At 39.8% G+C, this 19,882-nt stretch overlaps 1 protein-coding gene across 1 annotated transcript in view; it reads left to right on the top strand.

Moving 5' to 3' along the window:
* The first annotated feature begins 1,551 nt into the window (after positions 1 to 1,551).
* Positions 1,552 to 19,882, top strand: part of ppp3r1a (protein phosphatase 3, regulatory subunit B, alpha a) — a 26,364-nt gene continuing 8,033 nt past the window's right edge. Inside the window, exons 1-2 of the mRNA XM_067513669.1 lie at positions 1,552 to 1,821; positions 12,547 to 12,586. Coding sequence (XP_067369770.1) covers positions 1,819 to 1,821; positions 12,547 to 12,586 — 43 coding nt within the window. The 5' untranslated portion in view covers positions 1,552 to 1,818. The remainder of the gene's footprint in view (positions 1,822 to 12,546; positions 12,587 to 19,882) is intronic.

The following is a 19,882-nucleotide window of genomic DNA, read 5'->3' as shown; positions in this document are numbered from 1 at the left end:
ATGTTGACTTTAAATAAAATATAATTTGTATCCCTCATTATAACTCAATTTATTCCAAGTAGTTATGTACTCATAATTCATATAAGGGAATTTTGTTAGTATGTTTGGCTTATTTTTCTGTTTTGTTTTACTTGTCAGACTTTAAGCTTCAAGCAATCCTGTTGATATCTAGAGTTGTTGATGTGCATTTCAGTCAGGTAATCTGATTAAATATTTCACAGGCTGTTCAAAGTGCACATGCAACTCTGCTTCTCCATGAAATAAAAAGCCTACATCTATCATGTCAAACAGGTTTACACCCCGATCTTTTTACTCTGCAGTGCATCTCTCCAGTGTCACCACCTCCAAACCTGGATATTATCCAGAATCTTGTGGTTATCCTCGTGCCACTTCTTCCACCTGGATTGATTAAAAATGGACCCCCAGCATTTTTGAATTAAATTTAAACTGTAGTTGTATGTATGTGTATTATTTTGTGGTATCATTTTTGTATACTTTGCAGTATTGGAAGCGGGAATTTCGCAATTTGGGTGAAGTTGAGTCCTTACTTACAGCCTGTTTGTTTTGAACCATTTGACAAGTAATATTGTGTGTATTTTTGAAAAAAAAAAAACTACAGTAATACTGAACTGACCTATGCAAAACATCATAGCAAGAACAAAACTGAATGAAATTGTTACATTTACATATGATACAAAATGTTTGTGGTTTGTAAGTGTTGTTATATTGTCATTCTTATTAAAAATGGACAATCTTAGTGTGTGGCACATGTATTCATTTATGTATTTTTTACAAACCTACTGTAAACTGTAAATTAAGATACAGTATATTTCAGGCACCTGTGTAATGATAAATTAAGGCGAGTTTCCAAGTACAGTAACAAAAAGTTACAAAAACCAAGAGATGTAATCCTGATGCCACAGTTCTGTATGTTCAGCTGCAAATAAGGTACAAATGTTCTCCTGCTATTTTCATAAAAAAAGCAAACAAAATGGTAAGTTTTGTTTAAGTACTTGTACTTCGTTACTTTCCATACCTGTCAGAACCTTTTCTCCAGGTAATGTACCTTATAGTTTTATGGTACGTGTCCATAAAGCAACGTCTGTAATGTTTAACTGATTTACTGGTGCTATAAAGTGACGCTCATCTGCCTGGAGTCAAGGTTAAGGTTTAGGGTGCACAAAAAGTGTTGACTGCCTCCGAAAACATAGATTAAAAAGCTAAGGAATAAGCAGAGACCCTGATCAGAGTTGGGTTAAGGTGAAGTGTGAATCAGGTTAAAGGCTTATGAGGCATTAATGGTTAGGGTGAAGCTGAGACTGAGATTATGGTCACAATGGGAGACAGACTTCACTTACCGGAGAACCTGTGGCCAAAGCTTGGGATCTGAACTGGCCCGTTTGCAGTACAGTCATACAACCAGCGCGGGGAGCACCCGCACAAACTTCTTCAGGAGGCAAAAATATATAATAAATAAGAACTGCAGTACCCGGATGTACAGTATTGCTGCACCTCCCCCCTTCACCTCCTCTCTCCTCCCCTCTGCCACCGCCTGCTTGTCAAAGCGAGCCTCCTCCTCCGCGTACTGTCCCCTCCCAGCGGGTCTCCCTCCCTGTGCCACTGCAGTGAAAGCCTCGGTGAAGGAGAGAGACGGAGGAGAAGAGCCCGAAGCTGGGTGTAAAGCTAGGACAAGAGCCCAGAAAGCCCCACAGCCGCATTTCTGGTGTTTTTTCGCCACAGCTTGGCGGCCCACCGACTCCCTGTGTTGAAAACTCTTTTCCGTTCACATCGCCTGGATTTCATCATCCGACCTGCAAGATGGTAAGCGGCAGCGGCTCCTATTTTCACCCTCCGCCGACTGGTAAACACACCAGCGGCCTGGCTTGTTCGTTAAAGTGTCGAATAATGTGGCGTTTCGACATGTTGATTTTGGTGGCGGGCGCTCTGCTTTGAGTTACCAGTCGACAATGTGGAGCCTGTCGAGGAGGAAACGCTTTTCTCACCCACTTTTGGCTCCCTGTCGCGCTCTCATTGCAATACCCCGGAGCTGACAGTAGCCTGAAGCCTGTGGCCCAGATATTTCTTATGCCTTCTCGGCATAGCCTGCACTCTCATCAGCACGGAGGCCTGTGTAAATTAGTTTCCCGTGACAAAAATACACGCGTCTTAGGCCTAAGTTGGTGACCGATTGTGGCACATTTTGTGCGCACGCACGCACAAACGCACACACACACACTAGGCAGGATAATGTAACGTCTGCTCAAGTTACGTCTTTGCACTCATAGTCGCGTTGCGTCTCAGTGCAACGAGATTTATCTCCATCTGTTTTCAGCGTAGTAACGTCATGGCGCTGTGTTGATAGTTGCAACAGTGTTTCACTTTGCGCTCCCGAGCTTTAATGAATGCGCCGCAGCTACATTTGTATATATTTACAGCGGTTAGAGGAAGCTGCTACAGCAGGCCAAGGGACTGGCTCGTCCTGTCCTACAGTAATCAATTGGTCATTCAGCCATACTTTTATGCATAGCCTGTATATAAATATATATTTGAGGACGAGTTGCCTGGTAACTGTTAGGCATCCATGTAGTGACCAATAGGAGTGGACCTGGCTGTACCCCAGTGTCCAGGCCTGGATCTATAATCAGCCTAACTGTGGATCACAGCTGACATGTTGTCAATAACCAGTTGCAAGCACATAGCTGGAAATTGTGGGTTCTTTGCACAGGGTCTCACCTCCCTTACACTGCTTTTTTTTTGCTCTGTCCTTTCATAGCCCCACTTTCGTTCCATCAAACACCTCCACACATCTATCATCTAACCGGTTATTGATGTCCACACAGAATTGACAGTTGCAGCCATTTGTTCACCAGCAGTTTAGTAGCAGTCCTCTGCTTGGAAGCTCTCCAAGGTGGGCAGTTTAACTGTTGTGTGGAATGGAAAAAGGTCAAATGACTCCATAGTAGATTATAACATGGTTGCTTTGTCATATCTTGAGCTGTATTTATTTTGGGTTTTATAGATTTTTGGCTGGCAAGACCTGTTACTTAGCCATAGATTCACATGTTGTTAAGTATTGACGTGAACTAATGAGCTGCCGTTAGGTTTGCAAACTGGAGTTAGGACGTTAAATTGGTCGGGCATATTTATTGCCCGATAGTACCTTATTGCAGAGATATCTGTACAGTATCAGGTGTAAATGTCAGCTGATAAGTAACAATAAATAATACATACAGAGGTCACTTGGAAGCGGCGTTGCCTTTAGCTTGCCTTCCAAAAAACAACTTTAATTTTCATCTTTTGGTAGCCTCTTATATTATACAGGTATAGTCATCTAAAAATCTGTTATAGATAAACTGCAGCACATGCCACATAACTACAACACAGAGGACCTCGGTTATATGTCATATCTTCGATTTCCCTTTGTTTACTGAAACATTTGGACATTAATTTCATACTAGTGAAAATAGTTAGGACTTATTTTCAAGTTGCTTGGATTGCCAGCCTGCAAAGTGTGAACTCTAGTAGGTTCATATAGTTATTTTGCTGAGTAAAACCTTAAATTTCTAACGTTGACTAATGCCAATAGGTCATTTAAGTTCAATAGCATTTGTGAATACAAAAGAACACATTCTGTAAACCACACATACATTACTCAGCAGTGTGTTTTGTGACATACCAAAAAGTGGCTTCAAAACCTCTGTAATTAATACATTAACCAGAGATGGCTAAACTAAAAATGCTCCGAACAGAAGTTACATTTGCCCTGCAGTAGTCTCAGCTCCACAGGGTAAGCTTGGAGCATGCACTTCCTACAGACAGTGTGCCAACTTATGGCCTGTCAAAATGTGTTCCTCTCAGCTGCAGGGGGAGGCTACAAGCAGGGACAAATAGATGCTTAAGCATGTAGTGGAATGATCTGATGCTTAGTGCACCATATGCTGCCTAGCAATCAAGTGGCACCCAGATAAGGATTGAGATGTAGCTAATGTGAGAAAGATAAAAGCCACAGTGATGAAGCACCAGCACAAGTGATGATCAGCACTAGGTGATCCACACCACACTTCAGCCAGCTCACTCAATATGGATTTATTTTCCTCGCTGGCCATTTCATCGCTGCAGTGTTTTTCTTGCACTGGAGCCAGCAGTCACTAGCACAGGCCAAAATCTATTTGTCTGGTGTGTCGGCTTCTGTGCCCAGTGCATAGCAAAGTTATATTCAAATGTTGGGGACAGGTTTCCTCTGTCATTACTAATTAAAAGAGGATGTGCAGGAAGGATGATGTAGAGCACGAGGCTGTTCAATAATGATCAAAAGTTGAAATGGTCAAACAGGATGTGTACATTCAATCATGACCAGAGAAATAAACCTACTGCAGACAGGAGGAGTAGTGCAGAATGGTTTCTGCATGAAAGCAGACACCATTACATGAGGCGATGTCTCATATTTAGGAACCTAAGTCCAATTAAAATGGAAACTAAAACTGATTAGTCTGTGAAAGTCCAAATAAGCTGTTGTTTTGCTGTGTGTTTCTTAAAGTTTGTGCTCTGAAAAGGAGCCCTCTTCTGTCTGGTTGCTTGTTGTTTTTTCTTTCTCTCAGATTCAGCAAAAGAATCTAAAGCAAAAAATTCTAAGTTGAGAAGCAGGATTTTCTATTGTCATACAGTTAAACTCGATGAACCATGCTATCAAAAAATAACCACAGAGAAGAGATACAATTATGCCGATTTACAGTGTCCAGGCCTATTACAGGGCTTATAAACACCCTCCCTGATACCTGTATAACCTGATTTCTCATGTGCATTTAAAGACAATAATTAACAGTCTTCGCTGTGTATATAAGGTGCACAACTCACCCTGTGTCATGAGAAAAACAAAGACCAAGGAGCTCTCTGTAAACCTCTGATTACATGATGGTGAGGTATAAAACAATTTCATGAAATAGTGGGCATCAGGCTAACTTGGCAAAAGGGACCTCGTTCTGGGAGGTGATTAAGAACCCCACACTAACACAGCTTCTCTGCAGAAATAGGAGAAGCTTCTGGAATGATGCCCATCTCTGCAGCACATCACTTAGGCTAGACAGGTTTACGTTAACCACACCTTATTAAAACAGACTTGATAGCTCATTTGGAGTTTAGCAGATACCGATTAAAAGGATTAAAGAGCATGAGTTTTCATTTGAAAAAGGTTTTCACTTTGGCATTAGAGTGTTTTGAGGTCCAAATATTAAAATAATATCTTCAACTCGATAAAATGTGCAAAAAGTGAAAGGTTTGAATACTTCCAGAATTGACTGTAATTATCACATCAGAACATTATCAGTGGCAGCGGTGATAAGAGAGTTCACTTCCAGCGATCCATAATGTTAGTGTACGGAGCATTAACATGCCATTGCTTTCTGCCGGATGACTGTGGCCAGTAGGAAAATGTTTGCCAACATAAGTATACAGTTATGACAGAAAGAAAAGTTTGTATTGTGTTTTCTACTTTTGAAAAATGTAATTTATAACATGATTATCTGTCTTTGACATCTTGCAATTGGCTGCCGTTCATGTGTTTCATTAAAGCTGCAGTTTTGACATGTTAGCTATTGCAAACTGCGTGTAGTCATATTAGTGTCGAAATAATAAGTCAGTCAGTTAGTCAATATAAAAATCAGGTAATAATTCTTAGATGTTGGTTTTTACCCTCAAAAGTGAGGATATATATATATTTACTAATTCACTGTAAATGTAATGTCAATAGGTTTTTTTTTATTAGTAGAGTGATTAGTAGTGATTAGTAAAACTAGTTACTGGAGTGTTCTTGTTTGATATTGTTACAAGCTTTTCATTGGCCTTCAGTGAATGCAGCATGTTGAACAGATGTTTTGCACTGAAGCCTGACCATAGCAGCCAAGCCTTAACATATACAGTGTAAAGGCTTGATAAAAAATATAACTCTTTTATAAATTATGAAGTACTAAGTGACGTGGGAGTACGATAAGAAAATAAAATTTGTCCCACCCACAACAGCTGCAACATGGGTGATGTTTGCACAATACTTCATCAGTAATCCTATTTAATAATATAAACAATGATTCTGATATGGGCCATTCTAGTATAGTTTTAGGCTCATACTTGTACTTTGTGAAGTTTTTTGTGCAGGACTTTCACTTGTAATACAATACTTCTGCATTTCGGTAATAGTAACTCATGTTTCCAGTTAGTAGCAAAGGCACCAACCTTAGATTTTTTTATTGTTACTAACTAAAGCTGCTAATGATTTTTCAAACACAAGTCTCAGAAGAAAACGTACATTTCTTTGAATCTGGACATTAATGCAACAGGGGCCAGAACATTTTTTAGATATTTGCAGAAATGTTGAGACATGTCAGACATCTCTGGAGTAGACTTGCACAGTCATGTTATCAACAGCATAAAACCGTCACTCTTACCTGTCATTGTCAAAGTGACTTATGATGGCACAGCGGGACCTAGTGATAAAACGTCATTTATCATCTATGCTGAGATTTTGTGGGAAAGCTCATCCAACTTTGTCCACATTTGGTTGTGTAATGATAACTGTGTCCCTGTAGCATTGAGAAGGTAAATTCCCAGTTTTGAGAAAAACCTGGTGTTGAGCTGTTTAGGTAAAGGCGAAAATTTAATTTTGCAAATACATTTGAGCATGTCACCATTAGGGTAATGTATAAGAAGATCTAGGCATTGTTGGTGTACATGTCCTTATGAGACCTTCAGATCCTTTGTCGGTAAGACCAAGTGGGGGATAGAAATGGCTGAGGAGATTAGCCCTCAGAGAGTTCCTTCAGGCAGCAGAGATTTTGGTAATTATTTTCGTATTTGCACTTAACTCCTAAATCTGGTACAGGTCCTTGACACACACATATCCACACCGAACCAAGCGTCCATGCAAACACAAAAAACCAGATCAACTCATATTCGTTTTTGCAAGTACTCTCCACAGTTTCTCATCCTTCATTTTTGAGGGCTGGACTCTATTTAAAACCTGAAAGCCCAGCACTCTGGAGAGTTGAGTATGTTTATCATAAAGCTCTGAGATATGGTAAGCTTGAGACTTGCACACACATTTGTGGGGAGGAGCGAAGACTTGTGAATAACTAAACCAATCAAGCAACCAAAGCAGGGAGAGACGACAACACCACTGCAAGCATGTGGCCAAAACATGCATGGTGTGAAAAACTAATTCAGAATGTTTTGAACCTGTGAGAAATAATATAAATGTGTTTAAAATTGATGAAGATTTTTTCAATTTACATTTAAGATGAGCAGAAAATTATCAGTGGCCAAGTGTTGACAAGATTGGCTTTATTCAAAGCTTTTTGTGTTGGATCAATGTTTTTGGACTAACAAGTAAAGAAGCAGTGCTTGCACCAATAACATATCCACTGCTCTGTCCCATACTGGAGAAAAAGTAAGCTCCAGGTGTCTATTGTATCTAACTATGTAAGTGGTGAGGATGATGCTAAAAGAGTACTGGTTGTAAGTAAACCTGGTTTGGCTAAAAAAGGGTTTCATCGGTTATCAAGTATGTGCAGAGAATTTTAAGTAAAGTGTAGTGTTAGTAGTGATGTCAGTAATTTTATGTGATGTCAGTAAATAATATAAGTGTTATCAGTAATCTTTTAACAATTTATAAAATACAGCTTTGTTCACTTTTGAACACTGATGTTTAAAGCTAAAATCAATACATTTAAAGAATTTTTTAAATAAATTTTTATATATTACAATCAACAAATTACTTGATTTAACGTTACAGAGCTTTCACTGATGTCTGTTGCTGTTCAGTAATTGTCATTAATTGTTAACTCGTTTCTATGTAAAGTAATACACATATCCTACCTTGTGTACATAATGGGAATGACCTGAAAACACCTGTTCAGCTGGGACCAGTGTCCTGGAATGTCACTTGTAAAATGAGACGGCATGAGGTGGCACTGCAAGAAAAAAACTCCTGCATTTCGCGAAGAATGTTACCCTGACGCTTTTTCTTAATGTCAGTGAAGTATGTGGGTTTTGTGCACCCCTTATAGGTTGTCAGCAGCTCCATTTTATTTTATTGGTAAGATACACTGCCTGGCGCATCAGAATACATTACAATTACTGACATCTACACTGCACACCCCTGACTTCTGAACTAAAGGTTAATGGCGTCTTTAGAAAATAGATTTTCTATAGTGGATAATTGATTAATGTTTGATATCCGCGAAGCAAGTTATGATGAAATCACCCACTATACTTACTCTCCAATGCTGAATTTGCTGTTGTTTGATTTGGTTAAGGTTAGTATGAGCAGAACAGATTCTTATGTCCTTCTGAAGGTGCCTCAGCAAAGCCCTTTAAATCGGCAGCTCCATATACTGTACTCCCCAGTCTTCCATGTTATGACTGTGTCCTGCAAATCTATAATTAGCTGGGTATTTGGGTTGGCCGTAGCATTGCTGCTGAACCAGTGACAGTGTCTCTTTATTATGCAAAGCATGTTTTGTATGATTAGATCTAATTGATTCAGAATGAAACATGCATTATTGATTAGCTACAACGAGTCTCTCTGTCAGTCGGCCTCTATCCCTCTCTGTACGTGCAAGATGTTTTTTTTTACTTTATGATCACTCCATCTGGTATGGTCCAATAGCACAAAGTTGTAGCTTAGCAAGAGTAGTGTGAAATGGTTTATCACAGAAGACATGAGAAGAGTTATGCTGAACACACATTAGCCACACCTGTGACCTAAGACAGGCCTTAGGTTGTAAACCTGTAATCCTCAACGCCAAATCTGCTTTGCTGTAAATCTCTTTACCTCCATGGACCCTAGCACCTAACAGGAATATACGTGAGAGTAAAAACACACACTCTTTGAACAGTGTGTCCTACCTTAGTAGCCTTTATAAATTACAATTGAGTGCAAAAGTTACTTTATTAAAGTTATTGTCGTGAAAGAACAACTAGCAGAATGTGCATTGTTTTTACGATTATAACAATAATAACCATGCACATTCAGCTACAAATTTTATTTATGTCATCAGATGTTAAATGTCATCGGAAATATATTTAAAAAATGATAGTAAAATAATTAAAAATGTGATGTTGTTGTCGTTTTCCATCTGTTGAGGTAAATAAATGGGTATAAAATGGGTATAAAAATTATAGTGCAGTGTTGCCACCAAGGGTTTCCCCAACATTCACAAACCACACAGAAGTTATCTGTTAACCACTTTTGGTGAATTTGGTTTTTAAAGACAATATTTTCCTGGAATGTGTGATGATGCCTGTGTTGTGGTAACCTGTCCTTGTATATAAGTACATATATTTTTAGTTCTTGTTCGACTAATCCAGCAAATAGCATTAATTTTTGTCTACATTGACCTGTCAGTGAAAGGAAAATTGTAGGCCACTACATCTCCTGGTCTTTAAATAGATCCAGCTCTTTGGGGATACTGAGTAATCTTTACCATGCTTGAGCCGGTTTGAGCCCCAAAGTCCAGTTTATTTCACTGGTCTGATTGCTCTTTACCATCCTCAGGCCCTGGCACGGCACAGTTGGACTTGGTACAGTACGCGTCTGTGAGCAAAAGCTGTACCTGAGTACAGAACTCCAGTCCTGTGGCTATGGGAGAGCACCTCCTTTAAATTTATTTATTTATTTATTTATTTTTAACAAAAAGTCAGTGTGGCAATGAAGGCATGCTCAAGCTTGGGTCACTGTAGTGTAATATGAGCGCAGGGGAGGGAGGGGACACTCATGCTTGGGCACATCAAAAGCCACCAGTGCCTAGTGAGAAATTATCTAGTTCATCAGGTCTGCATATTTTTATTTACTTTCTTATAAACAATAATTAGCTTTTTGTCAGACAAGTGACATTGCAGTGCCAGGGCTACAGTTTGGTATCATTTCCATAGAACAATAATAAAACCTCAAGAGATTGTAAAGCTAATTGAACTCTGATGTACACTGTTGTGTGCTGTGGAAAACACTTGCACTGAAACATTTTAAGCCCTTTTGGAGAACTACACCAAATCAAAGGTCTCAGGTCCTACCTAAATGTAAATGCAATGTAAATTTGAAGTGATAATGCAATAGACAGCGTTTGTCAGCTGATCAAATGCGGGACTTGAAATCACCTTTGCAAGAAATGTGACGTATTGACAGCTTAGGTCGAGGACCAGCAGGGAGTTCTGATGCTACTCACTATTTGAAAACAGAATAAAGGTTTAAACAACAAAAAATATCATAGCCAACTTTGAGAACTTGTCCATAAATTTGAATCCAAAGTCCCCTTTGGCAAGTCACTGTCTCTACGGCTCTTGTGATGCTCTGCAGTGGAGGTGGGCAAACAATGATTCCCTACAGTAATCAAGTATCACATTGTCACTATTACCCACTCAGTAACACAGGCAATGGGACACCCAACCCCAGTCATGCGCTACACATTTAGCTACAATGGAATTCAATCCCTTAAACTGGCAGCACACAGCCACTGCCAAGTTGTTGTTCCATAGAAGAAAAATATGTATATGTCAGCCTCTGATTTCTGCACTAGCAGCTTGCCCCACTGTCCTGATAGGGTGTCAGATGTCGAAGTCGTTCCCCGGGCTAATCCTGCATCACCTCTGTCTCCTCACTGCTCTTAAAATACCACAAGATCTGAGGTTAGTCTGCTGTTATATGGCAGTGCAACTACAGTAAAAGCCAACACGTGACATAACTGGCACTAGCATTCTGTAGCCCATTCAGTGAGTTTATACACTGTGTGTGAGTAAAACAACAAAAGTAGTAGCACCTCTCATCTGCCATAAGGCAGTGGTCACATTCTTGGGTGTGATTACATTTGCAGAATTTTTGTCTGAACCACAGTAGTGGAAGTTGTTTTTTGTTGCATTTACACTGGCAAATAAGCAAAGCAGGCACGAGCCAGTACACATATTTCTAAAGAAGTATTATAAATATGAAGCATTTTTTTCTGTTTTACCTTAGTTCTGCTTAATAATGTCAAAATCTGCCTGTTCTCCTCACTCACAAACATTTGTTTGTGTAGGTTACATTTTGAGACTCTCTTATCTGTGTGATTTATTTTGTGGAGTGCAAGTTCAGATGGCTAGGTTTCTGACACCCAAAGTTGGAATGAACACTTTTTTTTCCCCTCCCTGTGTCCCATTAGTTTAGACGTTTTGGTTTGAATGAACTGAAATTCCTTGCTTTTTAAAGCTTTTAAACTTGTTAAATTCCTGTGAGTACAATTTCACCCTTTAGACAAGGACGACAGGGACTCACTCACTGTTTCACATATTATGTATTGTCAGTGTATACAATCTGCGGTTGCATGTACCTATTCATCCACCCAAATATTTCACCCTATTGAATATAAGTAAATGATTTATCACCCCCATCCATCACTGTATTAAAACCACTAGGGTTGTAGAGCCTAGAGTCGAAGCTGTTATTTTGATGTTGGGTTTGTTTCTGTTGATTAGCAAGATGGCAACATCCCAGTAATTAAGTGAGAAAAACAATCTGGTACATTTCGTGTTCTTTTATTCAGGTGCTACTTTGTATCAGGAGGTTTTATAATATCAACAGCTGTGGATGGATTACTGAACGGGCATAATGCACACAGCCTCTTAAGTTACTGGACATATTCCTTGTTTGAAAAAGCTCTGTTAAAGACACAATGACCACAAAAGATACACAGTAACTACAAAAGGTGCAAAACTATTTTTAAAATGAACAGTGACCATTTAAAAGAGCTGCAGAATGGCAAATATTAAAGATAAATTTACCAAAAACCAAACACTAAATAGCCAACATCCAACATCGCTGGTCTCACCACCGTCTTGAACACCTTTCCTTTCATTTTTGCTGATACTCTTTTATCACACAACACACCTGACGCTTTCTCCACTCGTTCCAACCTGCTTGCACTTGCCTCTTCACCTCTTTTCCACACTCTCCATTGCTCTGAACCGTTGACCCTAAGTACTTAAAGTCTTCACCTCAGCTTCTCTGTACTTTTCCATCAGCATCCTCAAAGCAAATACTGCATCTGTGGTACTCTTAGTTTCTGCATTCACTTATGTTGAGAAAACCTGTGGTTATGAAAATCAATCCAATCCTCACAATAGATAAACAGGTCTTATTGTCTGTTGTCTTTCTTAGTAAGTGCCATTGTTAGTTGGATGAAGGGAACAGCTTTGAGTCTTGTAGAAATTTTAGTTGTGTTTTTGTACTGTAATTTTTAATCACTTTGAAGTAGGGGATTTAACAATGATTAAATAAATGTCCAAAAAACAACTGTTTTGGATTGTGTCATGATTGATGTTGGCAATCTTAGAATATTTTTCAGCAATACACAGTTGTAGTTGCTGATTTAGTCTTTTTCCAAGAGTGCCTAATCACTGCCAACTTCAAATTAATCGACGCAATAGATTTATTGGGTCTTCACTGAAACTCTGAACAAATTGCACATAACTTGAGGTTTTATTCTGACGTGTCCTGACACCCCGTGCTTTCTGTTTGTCTTTCTTTAGGGAAATGAAGCCAGTTACCCCCTGGAGATGTGCTCACATTGTAAGTATTTTGATTGTTCAGTTCTGTTTTTGCTCCAGGATTTGGTTTTTATCTAGTGTAGCAGTCATTTACTGTGTGAAGTAGGGCCTCTGCTCCTTTGTTTTGCTTATATCCCTATGAAAATGACTGTTTCTTGATTGTCAAATGTATTGTTCTATCATAGAGCCAAACGGATATCATCACGGGGTCACATCACCTATAAACATTTTCCTAATAGAATTAGTATACCTACAAGACATAAGAAAAGATTTTATACATGAAACCTATCCCTATTATAGTCTCTGCTGGTCATAGAAAGGTCTATTTTCAGTTAATTGTGTAAAGCTCCTCTTGAAAACGATTATGAGCTTGATTATGTTAAGCTATCTGCCAAGTAAACATCTTTGAGCTCCTAAGCTCTCCAGAGGAAGAGAAGAGCTGAGGATATGACTCGCATTTCTTCTTTGCCCGCCTCCCTTAACTTCTCTACCTGATGATGCATCAACACAATCTCAGCCTCGTATGTTGAAAAACCCCTCAGAGGTGCACATTTCTCACCAGCTCACTCTGGTGCAAATGGCACATTTTACACGGAGCAGCTTTGAAGAACCAGACTAAAATGGGTCACTTGCTCGATGTGTTTAATGAGCACTGAGACTGCAGTGAGACCATGTCACTGTTTAGTTTGACCTCATCACGTCTCAGAGTCACATGTGAATAATAATGTAGATGTTAGAGATTTTAATAGCCACAGTTAAAAGTGAAAGTTTTGTATGAGGCACGTGCTGTGAAATGACTAATTATGAGCTACAGGATAACTGTGATAAGTAGGTAAAAAGAAGGCCGTAGTGTGAAGGGAAAATGTTACGGTGGGATTTAAACTTAATGAGTTAATTGGCTTATTCTGCATTTTTGTGTGCAAATACACTGGCATGTCTTACTGATGCCTGATGGCATGTCTGAAATGTCTTACTAATGTGAGTGGATCTGTGGACACATTGGGGCTTGTCCGTACTTGGGTTGTACTACTTTAACATTGTGGGGGACAGGACCTTGGCCTGTCAAGCCTTTCAGGCATTTCTCCCCCCATGATTATGCCACTGTGGTGAAAGGGAGATGGATTTCGATGATCCATGACCCTGAACAGAAGCCATCAAGGACCTCTGCAGTTATTCTGTGATATTTACAGCTTCTATCAATTTCTCCTGGTCTTGTTGTCTCTCGCTGCATGAAATACAAGTAATAAATACAATAATATATTATTGTATTTATAATATTTATATATATATATATACAAATACAAATATTTTCATATAATTGGGCTTTTACTTTACTAGAGTAAAAGTACAATGGGTGCACATTGGATGCATGAATTTACGCACTTGGATACTTAACTGGAAGTAGGACATTTGTCCTCCTTTTTATTTTTTTTATTTCAGAAAGATACTTTCATGCTCGCTTCTCTCTACAAACTGTCATTTTTTCCCCCCTGCCTTTCTCTGTGTATCACTCAGGCTTTCTCCCTCTGTCTTTCTCACCGTAAACCAACAGAGCAGCTGTTCAGCTCATCAAGTGGTTGGATATGAAATGCCTGTGAAGAAATTAGCTTTGGCCTGCTGGTCAGATAGATTAACCGTGCTGCACCTCAAACTTATCACCCTCAGTGAGACATGAACAAAGCAGGTCAAACACTGAGTCATCTGTTTCAGCCATCAGACCCATTTTTTTACTTTTCTTCTTTCATTTATTTAAGTTAGAAAGAGGTGTTTGTCTCTAAGAATCATCTTGGTAGATGAATTGTAAAATAAGTATTATTCTGTGCAGGAGGATGAATTATCAAAAGGCCTGTATCCTCTTGTCAATGCACCACTGCTGGCTTAAGCAAGTTTAGATTGGGCAAATTTTAATGGCCTACTTGTGAGAGTGTGCGTAATTAGACTCACAAACCACACGGGCACACACACCAATATGCTCTACACACTTAAGTGCATGCATGCACCCACTCTGTTCTGCGCACGCGTACACACACACACACACACACACACACACACACACACACACACACACACACACAACCCCCTCAGCACATCATGCTCTCATAGAGAAATGCAGCAGTGGGCCTGAAAGCATTGCAGGCCCGTCTGCAGCCGCCCAAAATAAACAGCGGGCGGCTTGCTGGATTTCCTTGTTGCTAGGGGTTTCCCTGAGGGCGGGAGCCAGGGCCTCTGTTGGTGGGGGTGGTGGGGTGAGTTGGGGGTTTTCTGATGACGGCACAGCTATAAATAAACACCATCAGTGTGGTGCCCTGCTTTGTCCTCCATGAAGATGAGCTGTACATTGTCGAGCAGCCACAGCAATCAGCCTAATGCACTGGTGGACCTCTCCTCTGTCACACACACACACACACACACACACACACACACACACACACACACACACACACACACACACACACACACACACACACACACACACACACACACACACACACACACAGAGAGAAAGCTGTATGGGCTCCTCTCACCAATGGCGTAAATTAGATAAGATTAAGGGAGTGACAGAGAGAAGGTGTGTGTCTGTGTGCCCAGAACTATTCTGATTTCCACATCCACAGGTAAAACATAATTCTGTGTCAGCCACTAAAAAGAGAAACCCCAACCTGCTGTCAGCTCTTCTTAGAATGTTAACACTAACAGCTATTCTAGCCTATCCCTTCTTTTTTAGGGGCGGTCTTATCTCTTCCTTCAAGCTAGGGTCCTCTGCAGTATCTTGGCTGTTCCCAGGACTGCACACTTTTGGACAACGATCTCAGATGTTGACCCTAGGTCACAGCCCCCAGTGTTGCTATTATCAACCTTTCAGATCTTTTCCAACTCCTCTTTCAGCCCTTGGTATTTCTCAAGCTTCTCGTGCTCCTTTTTCCTGATGTTGCTATCGCTTGGAATTGCTACATCTACCACCAAAGCCTTGTTCTTCTATTTGTCCACAACTACTCTGTTGGGTTGGTTGGCCATTATTACTTTGTCGTTATGTATCTGAAAGTCCCACAGGATCTTATCTCTGTGATCACCTTTTGGAGGTGTGTCCCATTTTGACTTTGGAACTTCCCGCCTGTACTCGGCACATATGTTTCTTTACACTATCCCAGCCAATTGGTTAAGGCGCTCCTTGTATGCCCTAACTGCTAGCATCTTGCATCCCGCTGTTATGTGCTGTATTGTCTTGGGGGCATCTTTCCATACTCTGCACCTGGAGTCCTGCCTGGTATGGTAGACCCCAGCCTCTATTGATCTTGTAGTTGGATCAGTGCCTCTGTGCTGTCTTTCAGTGTAGCTTAGTCCAGCTACTGGTAGGATTTCTCGATATCAGCCACTTTTTCAATCTGATGTTGCATACCGTGCAGAGATTTGTCCTTCCATGAGGATTCCTGCAACCCTTGCTCCATGTATTCATCTTTCTTGATTGTTTCATCCTGGATAGAGGCTCTGAGGCTCACTAATTCTCTCTCTTCTTCCTTCTGCTTAGTGTACAGTCTTAGGATGCTGGATTTGGGGTGAAACCCTCCATGCATTGTAAAGGCTTTTAAAAATTCCAGGATCCATGTGTAACGCAATGAGTTGTTGGATTTCTTTTAGTCAATCCAGGCAGTGCACAAGTATTCAAAAGAAAAACATTTCACCAGAAAAGGTGTTAGTTTGTAAAAGATGATACTTTCACCCCTGATAGCATATAGCATATGTTATATTATTGTTAGCATATATTGAAATTTAAGAGAATACATATTGAAAAAAGAGAGACTGAATGATTAAAGGAAACGCGCCATAACCTCATTGTCTCAGTAAAACCCCCTATACTAAGTGTTATGTGTCAAATGTGTAATTACTGAACAGTGCATGTAACATGTTTACCCACCCTCACACCTCGCCTTGTGTGTTTGTGAAGCTGCATACAGCACAGTCTGGGCTGCAATTAACTGTAGCATGCCAACAGCATTTTGCTCTGTATATTTACCCCCCTAAACACCACCTCTGCTTGTCTCAGTTCAGGTTAGCTGTGTTAATGGAGTCACATGTTTCAGTTAATGGGCAGGGTGATCCGTCTGAGGACTAAACGTGCATAAGAGGATAAATTCATTAATGACATTGTGGGAACATTGTGTTTTTTATAATTAAAATTGCAGATATAAAGCCATTTGCACTCAGAAGGTTTTCTGTTGACACAGCTGTGCTACTGTTTAATGGTTAGCTTAAGCCAGCAGACAAACTGTGGCACCAGCAATGAACCAGTGTTAAAGAGAATATTTAATGTGCTGCCCAGTTAAAAATCCTGCTATTTATAGTGTGATACTTGCTGAAACCTAAAATGTATCAATTTTGCTGACACAATTTGTTGTTTTAGTGGGTTTTTTAGCTGATCATCCATAGGTATTGTTGCTTTGAGTTTGTATTAAAAACTGTTGAAAACGTCTTTGTAAAAATATATATTTTATTATAATCCATCTGGGATGAGTAGCCTTCTAAATTTACGATAAATATTTAACACACTCAAGGTAACTATAGGTAAAAGGTAACTGTAAAGACAGCAAGAACAGCAGCAGTGCAAGAGAAGCTATTGTCAAAGAGCGGGAGGAGGACCATTTGGCCAAACATTGCAGGATTTTTCTTTTAAAGCTAACTGTGTGTGTGTGTGTGTGTGTGTGTGTGTGTGTAACAGAGTGTGACCCTCCTGTGTGCTCTCAAAGGCTGAAGACATATACATATGCATGTGTTTCCATGCATACACCTTATAAACAAATGTGTAAATATTCCTCTGTGTGTGTGTGTGTGTGTGTGTGTGTGTGTGTGTGTGTGTGTGTGTGTGTGTGTCTGTGGTTGGGGGGGGGGGCTCTTTGGGGGCCTAACAGGTTCCAGTTGCTTAGTAACACAGTTGAAGGTGCATACAGTGTTTATGAAAGTGTGTGTCTGTGTAAGTGTTGTGCTCTGCGGTGGAGTAAATGAGATTATCATAATCATTTCACAGTTACATTGGGTCTCCCTCAGAGCTGATTATTAGTATAGCAGTGCGATGAGCATCCACGACTGTGCAGCCCTTGCCAAAAAAAGGTTTCTTTCTCTTAAAGATTTTTTTGATAGGTTTCCTTTAAATGTTCTGTTAAATTTAAAAAATGCATTCCTGGACTTATTATTCCACCATTAATTAAGTTTTCTACCAAGTAAAAGTAATTTTAAAAACCCACATTGTTCTATATTATATCAAAACACCATTCTTTTTGCTGCTGAATCATTTTGCAGTCCATAATCTATTTTAAAAAGTCTTAAGAACAAAATAGTATTATAGAGTGGTCTCCATCACTAAAAAGCTGCAGCTTTACTGTACCTTTATCCAGATTCTAGGTAGCAACATGAAAGGTGTGCATTTGAGTCTCAGTTTGCACCATTGCCCACACGAGCTGCTAAATGCTTGAACAAACAGTCTATGTAAGCAGCATAAGGTACACTGGGGTTAACACCATGTCTATCTCCTCCTCCTCTGCACGCAAAGGTCATGGAGGTAGATAGCTATCTGCAGAAACTGGGTCCATTTTACAGCTATTATACCAGCTATTTTGGAACTATTTTATATCAGATCCCTTTACCGCATTCAGTTCTTTTATGTAGAAACAATGAGGTTGGGCTGATGAACGCCAAAGCTTACAGGAAATTTAGAAAATACTCATTTTCACATGGTCTCAATTACTATTTCTGCAGCAGTATTAACCCCTTCAACCTGTAACTGTATGGACAGGTACTGATTGGTTAAAAAAAACATCTGTGGGACTTGTTGGTTCGAGACCAGAGAGGGGACTACAGACTGTGAGAAGGCAGTTTTCCTTGATGGCATGAATAATACATCTCCCTACTCACTTGGCAGCTCCAGGCAGCAAGAACGGATCTAGGCACAGTGTTTACATAATCCCTTCACATTGAGTGCATCAAAGTTCCTTATGTGCTGTAAATGTCAGTGTGATTTATTTGTTTTTTATTTATTTAATAGTTTTTCACCTGTAGTCTTGCTTATCCTGCTGACCTGACTGCATAACAACAAAGGAACTTAAACTGTGACATGGACCTATTTAATGATTAAAGTAACATCTGATATTTTCTGAAGACCTCTGCTTTATTTAGAATCCAAATCCAATAAAGGAGTACGAGATCCAGAAGATTTGGAGTGACGCTCCATATTATTATTATAAATAATAACAATAATTATGAAGTTATTGTAGAACAAAAAAGTTTGAGTGCCATTGGTTTTGAGCACTAAACCCAGTGTGATGTGAAGCACTGATAACCAGTACATGGGCTGTATCGTTATGTGCCAAAGCTTGTGAACAGGAAACAGGAGGCTGCTGATAAGGAAGTGTTTTGTGTCGCAGGACAGCCGTGTGCTCGGCTCTAATAACTCGCACCTAGTGGATACAGAAACCCTGTGCTGCATATCACTGTGTGCATGTGTATTAGGAGTCATCAGAGACACAGAAAACAAGCCAGTAAACCTGCAACTCCTCATTTGAAATAAATATACTCATGACAAACATTTAGATTTTATTATGCTTCTATGCTGGTCACAGCTGTAGCTGGACACAGTATATGTTGGGGTTGTCTCTGCATCATTTACCTCTGTTGTGAAGGTGATATTTGATGAATGCCTGAAGGGAATATCTTTATTCTTGGTGAAAACCTTTACTCAGGCTCAAGGACACTACAACCTTACATCAACCCATTTATTTTTTAATGTGATGTCTTTTATATAAAGCTTAGGGGAATTCCCTCAAATTTACCACAAATGTCCAGTTGGATACTAGAATTACATTTTGTCAGAGGTCAGAAGGTCAGGTACCTGTGACCTCCAATTTGTCCTATTCTTGTGAATACAATATAACAGAAATGCCCTGAGGGAATTTCTTCAAATTTAAGACAAGCATCCACTTGAACCTAAGGATGAATTGATGAACAGTTGTTCTTAATCCTGTCCCTCAAAACCCCTGCACTGATTGTTTTCAAACTAACCCCGCGCTACCTACTGCTGGTTACATGGATCAGGTGTGTTCAGTCAGTCAGAAGCTGGAAGATACCGATTCACTTTGTCTTTCCCCATTCCACCCTCATCAGAGATGGTATCTACCAGCTTCTGAAAGACTGAAAACTCCTGATTTCTGTAATCAGCAGTGGGTAGTTGGGAAAACAAGCAGAGCAGGAGTTGAGGATGAGGATTGAGAATCATTCAATTAGAATTTATGTTTAGACAGACGCGTATGAAAACTGAAACTTTAATTTTCCG

The sequence above is a fragment of the Channa argus genome, chromosome 1 (genome assembly GCF_033026475.1).
Source record: "Channa argus isolate prfri chromosome 1, Channa argus male v1.0, whole genome shotgun sequence".
NCBI classification, from domain to species: Eukaryota; Metazoa; Chordata; class Actinopteri; order Anabantiformes; family Channidae; genus Channa; species Channa argus.
Note: the sequence above shows the minus strand (reverse complement) of the source record. Positions and strands in the feature narration are given on the sequence as shown.